This window comes from Naumovozyma dairenensis, chromosome 8, assembly GCF_000227115.2.
Source record: "Naumovozyma dairenensis CBS 421 chromosome 8, complete genome".
Lineage (NCBI taxonomy): Eukaryota > Fungi > Ascomycota > Saccharomycetes > Saccharomycetales > Saccharomycetaceae > Naumovozyma > Naumovozyma dairenensis.
The window spans coordinates 27,362-36,469 of record NC_016486.1 but is presented as its reverse complement, the minus strand read 5'-3'; the positions used below and the strand labels follow the sequence as shown (position 1 = coordinate 36,469).

The window sequence follows — 9,108 nt, the reverse complement described above, 5'->3', positions numbered from 1 at the left end:
TTCTTGGTATTGATAGATAATTAGCTATTATTTGAAAGGTTATGGTCTATAAATGGTCCAGATGAACCCTCAGAAAAATTTAGCGATTGGTTTTCAGAACTTCCCAATGATGCTGTTTCAATTGAATCTTCCTCTTCCAAAATGGTAGGAATACCACCATATCCTCTAGAACCATTTCTTTGTACTGATCTAAATTGAACATGATTGTTAGTATCAGTTGAAATAGAATTGGATTCTTTTGTCGAAATTTTTGATTTAGTCTTCTTCATTTTAGACCCCTTCAGTATACTTTTACCACTAACATCATTTTTTGGACGTTTAGTCTCTTCAGTAAATTCAGCATTTTTCATTATAGAATCAGAATCATTTAATCCATTACTTTCATAATCATTTGTTGTATTACCTTCTTCTTCATCTTCGTCGTCATCGTTATTATATGAGAAATCAGATAAATCAGAAGTTGCTCTTGCTCTATTTCTCTTTTTCCAACCAGGTCTTCTAAACCAAATATTTAAGAAATATTCCTTATATAATGCCAATGGCCAATTAACAGGAGATTCATGACCTTGATAAATACAAACATCATAAATTAATCCACCACATAGGGCCCCGACAAAGGGAGCGACCATTGGGATCCAAAAATAATGATGATGACTTTCCCATAAAAGTTTCCTATCAAATCCACACGCATATAACGCTAATCTTGGTCCCAAATCTCTTGCCATATTAATAGCACAACCAGTTTGTACTCCCATTGATGCATTTAAAATGAAAATCAAAATAAACAACATTAACGGGAACACATCTGAAGATAAACAAGTATAAGGATCAGTCAATGCGAAAATACCAGCTTGCAACGCCGCAGTAGTAATAAATTCACTTGTAAATTGTCTTGCCGTCGATAGGAACGGTTTCGGAACAGTCACGAACATATTAATGACACTTTCATTCATCCACCAATCATCATATGCGTACATTAAGACTTTCTTATAATAAATGAAAAGAATTAAAGCTCCTGCAAAGCCACCAAGCATTTGTCCACCAATATAGTATGGTAATTTTTTAATGGGGAATCCTCTATACATTAAATTAGCCAAGGTAATTGAGGGGTTCAAATGAGCACCGGAGATGGCACTCCCGCCTGCTGAAAAATATCCCATGACGACAGCAGCACCCCAACCTAGGGGTATATCATCGAAAGTACCACCAGAGACACTTGATACTAAATTTTGTAAAGTTTGGAATGTTTCCACGGTGTTAGCGTTTATTGTATTGTTAGAAGATAATTTATATAGTGCATCGTTGAAATTGTTTTGTTGTAATTTACCTGATACGTTGACTTGAACACAAACTGCTGTTCCGAAAAGTATCATTACCATGGTCCCTAAGAATTCTGCAAGGAATTCTTTCAAATATGATTGTTTCATAGCGGACCATTTATTGATTGGATGATATGTGGATGGTAAGACTGTTGGAGTTTGTGGATTTTGATATAATGTTTTTGGTTTGACCATCATAGGAACATTTGGTTCTTCATCTTCGTTGTTATTATTCATATCGTGGTATAGGGGGAAAGGATCGTTATATTGTTGTTGTTGTAATTGAGTAGGAGATGTATGACCTGTATTTGAATTTCTTTCTTGACGTTGTTGTTGTGATTGTGATTGTGAAGTAGAATGAATGGCACTAGTGTTGTCCGGATTGTTGTTATTATTGTTATAGAATTCATTTACGTTGTGGATATTTGTTGATACAGTGGTTTGTCCTCTTGGTCTTAAAATTCTTGTATTTGAATTATCTCCAGGATTATTGTTATTATTATCTGTGAAATGATGATGATGATGCGTCTCAATCCCTGTTGATATTGCCATTTGACTACTCGGTACGACTTCTTGTATAGGGAATGAATTCATACCTTGACCCATGTTCATAGAATATTGTGGGATGATATAATTAGTTGTGGGACGATTACTTGTTGTTGTGTTTGACCTATTAATTTGAGCAGGTGTTCTATAATCTTGCATTTCATAATCGTAATCATAATCATCGTTACGAGTAGCACCGTTATTACTATTTATTGGAACGTCATCCCGACTATCATTTTTATTCGTATTACTTCTATTAATGTTATTGTTGTTATTATTAGAATCAGTCAAGAAATCATTCATAGCTTGGTTTGGACTTGACATCGTGTCACACACACAGAACACTGGAGCCGGTAATAGTGTAACTGGTGTATTCGAACCTATATGATATTCTTGGCCTGTACGTTAACCTCTGATACCTAATACCTTATGTCGCCTGTGTGAAGAGCACTAAGTTCTTCTGGAAATCAACTTCTAGGAATAAGATATTCAAAATTCAACATATACCTAATATCATCAATGTTTTTATTTCTGATGCGGCTTATGCAATACATGTAACAGAATGTATTGTACTGTACTGTATGTATGGTACGGGAAGCACATATGCCCGCGTATATCCTGAGTAAATTTCATCTCTTTCGAGAAAATTGAAAAATTCTGAAAATTTTGGAAAAACTGAAAAACTATTTCTGAGTATTTACGGGTCCATATATGCTAGTGAGAACTCCAAGAAACGTGAGATCACGTGCCGACATTTCCGCAGGGCCTGGTCGCTTTATTGGAACCTTTGTTTGTTTGTTTTAGGGGTCTCTCAAAACCAACTGCCACCGATAGCTTTTAAGACACCCACCCACCCTCCTTCCCCACGCTTGGAGTCACAAACCCCGAAACAAACCGCCATAAGGCCTATGAGTTATACATACACAGAGCTTAGAACAATCATATCATTGCTAAAACAGCTGTTCTGTTATTGTGTAATGCGTAAGAATGTGACAACGTAAATGGAGAGGACATCAACATCCGTCAATAAAACGTGGGAAAAGGGTGGTTATTATATGATATATACAGTCATCATCATCGCTCCATTTATTTAAACAAACTGTAGCTACACCTGGGAAAAAAAACTACTGGACAAAAACAGCATTGCTATAAAAAAATACACTTGAAATTGTTTTGCTTATATTATTATATATATAAATGATTTTTGGATTGAATGCCTTTTCTTATTTCATCTTCTTATCCAAACAATACAAGACTAACAATAACTCGTCTATTTAAGACTTCTTCCAAAGTAATAAACTCACTCCAAAGGAAACCTGTACTAACATATATAAACACTTTTAGAAATAATATTCATTCTTACAAACAAACAAAGTTACAATTACAATCACAATTACAATTACAATTACAAAGCACCATCAAAAGGACATTGACTATGCCAACTACATCGTCTCTGTCAGCTGATACCACTGGCACTACTACTGGCACTACTACTGGCACTGCCACTGCCACAACTTCCAATAACAATATTGAACCGCAGCAATTAAGAACTGCATCCAATGATGGGTCTCATATTCCCTTAATTGCATCCATCGATGTGGGTACGACTTCTTCAAGAGTCATCTTATTTAACAAAATTGGTCAAGAAGTGGAAAAACATCAAATTGAATATTCCACTTCTGCTTCAAAAGAGAAATTTTCAGTCTTAGGTAAGAGAAGATTCTCTACTGAATTCTCCATTCCAACTCCAGCACCTTCCACTATCGGTAATGAAGAAGAACAAGCAAATTTAGAACCTGTTTCCAAAATGGCGAAACCAACACCTATCTTCACAGCGGAAGGTATCTCCATCGAACAAAATAAAGATATAGAAATTGAAGATTTGATTCTATTAGATAAAGAAACTAAACTGAAAAGAGAATCAACTCCAATTCATATTTCAGAATCATCCACTTCTACAAACGAACCACCAACAAAAATAGCCACTCATCTTTCAAGTGGTCCAACTTTAACTTATCCAAGACCAGGTTGGATTCAATGTAATCCAATGACTTTATTAATTAATATCATACAATGTCTTGGTTCCACAATAAAATCAATTTCCAAAGTTAATAAATATAGAGAAACAAATAATTTACCTCTATATAAAGTTCATTGTATAGGAATTACAAACATGAGAGAAACTACCTTCGTTTGGTCTAAAAAAACAGGTTTACCTATCGTAAATTATGGTATCCTATGGAATGATACAAGAAATTTGAAAATTATTAAACATTTACAAGAATCAACCCCTAATGTGGTCCAAAAAATGTTAGCTAAAAAGACAGGTTTACCTTTATTCTCAACTTATTTCTCCTCTTCTAAATTGAAGTGGTTATTAAATAATGAACCACTAGTATTAAAAGCTTATAACGAAGGTGATTTGATGTTTGGTACTTTAGATACATGGATCATTTATAATCTGACTCCAAATAAAACATTCGTTACAGACGTTACTAACGCTTCAAGAACAGGGTTCATGAATATTGAAACTTTACAATATGATAATGAATTGTTATCATTTTGGGGATTAGATCCAAACTTAATTAATTTACCAAAAATAGTTTCATCAGCTGAATATTATGGAGATTTTAAAATACCAAGATTTACTAAAAATTTCATTGCTCCAGATATTTGGAATGAATTAACTAATTTCCAAGCCGTGAAAATCCCAATTCAAGGTTGTATCGGTGATCAAACTGCATCGCTAGTGGGACAAATGGCATTCAAACCAGGTTCCGCTAAATGTACTTACGGAACAGGTTGTTTCCTACTATATAATACTGGTAAAGAAAAATTAACCTCTGAAAATGGTGCATTAACTACTCCAGCTTATTGGTTCCCCAATTTATCCGGTGAAGATTCAAAACCACATTTTGCCCTAGAGGGGTCCATTGCTGTAGGTGGTGCAGTGGTACAATGGTTAAGAGATAACTTACGTTTGATTCCAAAATCTGAACATGTGGGACCTTTGGCATCCCGTGTACGTGATTCTGGCGGTGTTGTGTTCGTCCCTGCATTCAATGGACTATTTGCTCCTTATTGGGACCCTGATACAAGAGCTACTATCATGGGTATCTCACAATCTACTACAGCATCACATATTGCTAGAGCTGCCATTGAAGGCGTTTGTTTCCAAGTTAGAGCCATTTTGAAAGCTATGAGTGGAGATAAGATTGAAGATGGTTATGAAAAGGGTACCGTAGTTACATTGTCTGTTGATGGTGGGATGTCTAAATCTGATGAAGTCATGCAAATTCAAGCTGATATCTTAGGACCTTGTATTAAATTAAGAAGATCTCCCATTGTGGAATGTACTGCATTAGGTGCTGCAATTGCGGCAAATATGGCTTACAAAAATGTTGAAGATAGAGTCCTTTGGAAAGATTTAAATGATGCCAAAAAATGGGTCATGTATAATGGTTACTCTAAAGATGATAATATTCCACAATTAATGCATCCAAGTTTAAAAATTTTTAGAGGGAAACTTGATGATGAAGATAGAAGGAAACATTGGAAATTATGGCAAACTGCAGTTAAGAGATCAACTGGTTGGTTAAAAGATGTAGATGGAGAACATGAAGAAGTCCCCGAAGTGACCCCTTAGAAACAGGGCCGAAAAAGATAACGACTTTATGACTGCTAATAATATTCATGACAAATGATTTTTTTCTTTTTGAGAATATGACGACAATTTTATCTTATCTTATTTTATTTTATTTTATTTTATTTTATTTTATTTTATTTTATTTTATTTATTCCTTCTACCCTATTGTAACTAACGACCGTTATATATAATATTTAATGAATTATACCTTTTATTTACAGTTTAGCTTGCATTTTCAAAATTTCTTGATATTATGTTTATATTTTCTTTACATTTCATGTGACAAGCTGGGCTTGAAAACCTTTTCAAGAACTACTAAAAATAAATTTACAACCAAAGCTAGTTCAGAGAACGTTGCCAATCAAAAAACCTTTCGGCTTTCATCTTTTTATGGGGCCTACTTATTGTGTAAAATTGGTAAATAAACGTAACGTATATATTATACATGGACGTTCTAGTGGATAGCCCTGAACTATCAATAAGGAGTAAATTACATCTACGAAACTAAAAAACGTACCTAATAATCTCATTATACTTATCTTAGAGCTAGGTTAGTTTAACGTTTCATACAACCAAAAAAAGAGAAATTGAAATACAAAAAATTGTTTTATTTCAAGAGTTTTTTATCTTTTTTATTTTGGAAATGTATGCTTAAAAAAGTATAAAATTATTAAGCACAGTTAATTTTACTAAATACGTTAAACTATAAGTTAAGCTTTTTGAATTTTGTATGAGACGAAAATGAACAACTGAATGAATCTAAATGGTACACTAACGCTTGAGACTTATAAAAAGGCTGAGATATAACTTCAAGACCTTGTTTTAATGTTTTCAAACAAAAATAGAGGACATAAAATGTAGTACTAATTAATCGTAGTTCTGGAAGGGTCTAGGACGTGGGTTGTAATGACTGTTTTTGTAATAATGGATGGGTGTTTGAAAAACTTACATCCGTACATCTGACAAAAACGTAAAATAAAAATAAGAAAACTGGGGAAAACTAAAAAATTGGATGAAAATTAATACATAGGCTACTTTGTCACAGCAACCACTATAAAGGCAATCCTCATTTTCAAGATTCAATGGCATGAAACATAACTAAATTGTAACTTTCCAACAAAATAAGATACCCGAAGAACGTCTCAACCATCTAGATAATCAATTAACAAAATGGCTCCAGGTAAGAAAGTTGCTCCAGTCCCATTCGGTGCTAAATCTACCAAGTCTACTAAGGCTAAGAACCCATTGACTCATTCTACTCCAAAGAACTTTGGTATCGGTCAATCCATTCAACCAAAGAGAAACTTGTCCAGATACGTCAAATGGCCAGAATATGTTAGATTACAAAGACAAAAGAAGATCTTATCTATCAGATTGAAGGTTCCACCAACCATTGCTCAATTCCAATACACTTTGGACAGAAACACTGCTTCTGAAACTTTCAAATTATTCAACAAGTACAGACCAGAATCTTCAGCTGAAAAGAAGGAAAGATTAACTAAGGAAGCTGCTGCCATTGCTGAAGGTAAGACTAGACAAGAAGCTTCTCCAAAGCCATATGCTGTTAAGTTTGGTTTGAACCATGTTGTCTCTTTGATTGAAAACAAGAAGGCTAAGTTAGTTTTGATCGCTAATGATGTTGACCCAATTGAATTGGTTATTTTCTTACCAGCTTTATGTAAGAAGATGGGTGTTCCATACGCCATTGTCAAGGGTAAGGCTAGATTAGGTACTTTAGTTAACCAAAAGACCTCTGCTGTTGCTGCTTTGACTGAAGTTAGATCTGAAGATGAAGCTGCTTTAGGTAAGTTGGTTTCTACCATTGATGCTAATTTCGCTGACAAATACGACGAAGTCAAGAAGCACTGGGGTGGTGGTATCATGGGTAACAAAGCTCAAGCTAAGATTGCTAAGAAGACTAAGGCTGCTGAATCCAACTAAGGTTGAAAGGCTGGTATTGTTTATTATTCCCTAAGACTTTTTTGTATACCTAATACTTTAATTATAATTATCTTTTTTGATAATTCACTGCATAATTTTCCGATGATAATTTTGTTGAAGCATGAATGGATCATCAGTTATTGAAAATGTTTCTCTTATAGGGCAACGTGAAATATTTTGGACGAAGTAGTGATTATTAAGGTAAAATAATCATGTTGATAACGTAAAAAATGTTCGGTTACCTTTTGAAGGGGAAATGTCGATTACTGGACTTTCATGTTACAGAAATTATTATCAAACTCTACATAATTTAATATTATCATGAGATGACGTTCTTTTTTTAATATTAAGAAGTTACTCAATATTCTTGTTTTTTCCCTAAAAATTAATTACGTATAAATTCCAGAACCATTATTAATGACTGTTCCCTTTTCTATTATTATATTTTGCTTTCCATTTGTCTTAATTGTCATCATTTTGTTAATTCAATTACTTTGGCAATAAAATTATATTGCAACAATTGTTTGTTTTTAAGGTTAAAAACGACGAATTGTTCTTGTTGATTTTTTGTTTAAGTCTTATAGAAAATAATATAACGTCATTTTACAAGCAAGTTTGTAATCAAAAATTGATGGAAAAAGTATTTTGAAGAACCACGAATGTAGGTTTGGTTATCAAGGAATTATATTTACTTTCTGTAGAGAACATGTTTATACAGAAAGATCACAAAGAAAAAGTCATTTTCTGCTGTCTCTTCTGTTTTACTAAAAAGTTTTATCTTTCAACTTTCAATTTTCAACACTAATCTTCTTACCGGTAATTTAATGAAATCGATGTTCTGTGTTGTCCATATTCAGGTCTATAGTCGTAAAAAGCATACAATATAGTGTGCATACAAAATTGGCACCATCGTACCTGTCAGCATATAATATTTACTACATTTTGCCTGCCAAAAAAATTGCCAAGACCCTTGTTCAACTTGTAATTACATTATGGTTATGTTATTCGTTATTACTACCATTATTCAAGACTTTTATTCTTATAATACTATTCTCTATGACTATGGAGTTTTCAATATTTTTGTCTTAGTGCAGGTTATTAATATATTGTAAAAACATTGAATGGGGCAGACATGATTAAGATAGACTATTAGTTAAGGTTGTAATAGATTTAGTACAATAACTTAAAGTTGCTATTGCTTCCTTCTTTTCTATATCATTTTATATAATATATATAAATGTAGTACAATATATGAAGTGTACCTTAAAGTAATAAATTATTCTTATTTTTTTTGTTTGACCAGTTTAACTAAAATTCTATTTTCTTCGGGTAGTCGCATAATAGTAAATGTCCATATTGGATATAATACCTTACTACTACTTAGTATATACAGATACTAAGTCTTAATTATTTCTTCTTTCGGAATTCCAGCATTTTTGGAATAGACTTTGTCAGACCTCTTTGGCTCTGATTCAAAAAGTGTGACGCAAGAAAAAATAACCGCAGAACTTGGTTGAACTTCAAAAGAAGATTTCATAAATTGCTTATGCACCAGCCATACAATCCAAGACACTCTTCATGCTAATCGCTGGTCATCTACCTACGTACCTATGACACTCGTTTGTTCACTGTTATTCATTCATAATGGATCACAAT

At 33.3% G+C, this 9,108-nt stretch overlaps 3 protein-coding genes across 3 annotated transcripts; 2 read left to right on the top strand and 1 right to left on the bottom strand.

Annotated features, from left to right (window-relative positions):
- Positions 1-20: 20 nt before the first annotated feature.
- Positions 21-2,189, bottom strand: NDAI0H00230 (MIP/aquaporin family protein; the record flags this gene model as incomplete). Its single annotated transcript, XM_003671392.1, has 1 exon — positions 21-2,189. One exon carries the CDS (start codon positions 2,187-2,189, stop codon positions 21-23), a length of 2,169 nt encoding a protein of 722 aa, XP_003671440.1.
- An 889-nt stretch (positions 2,190-3,078) lies between these two features.
- On the top strand, positions 3,079-5,511 carry GUT1 (glycerol kinase; the record flags this gene model as incomplete). Its single annotated transcript, XM_003671391.1, has 1 exon — positions 3,079-5,511. The coding sequence occupies one exon, from the start codon at positions 3,079-3,081 to the stop codon at positions 5,509-5,511; it is 2,433 nt and encodes an 810-aa protein (XP_003671439.1).
- Positions 5,512-6,681: 1,170 nt separating this feature from the next.
- On the top strand, positions 6,682-7,452 carry RPL8A (60S ribosomal protein eL8; the record flags this gene model as incomplete). The annotated part of the gene is made up of 1 exon (XM_003671390.1): positions 6,682-7,452. One exon carries the CDS (start codon positions 6,682-6,684, stop codon positions 7,450-7,452), a length of 771 nt encoding a protein of 256 aa, XP_003671438.1.
- Positions 7,453-9,108: the final 1,656 nt, after the last annotated feature.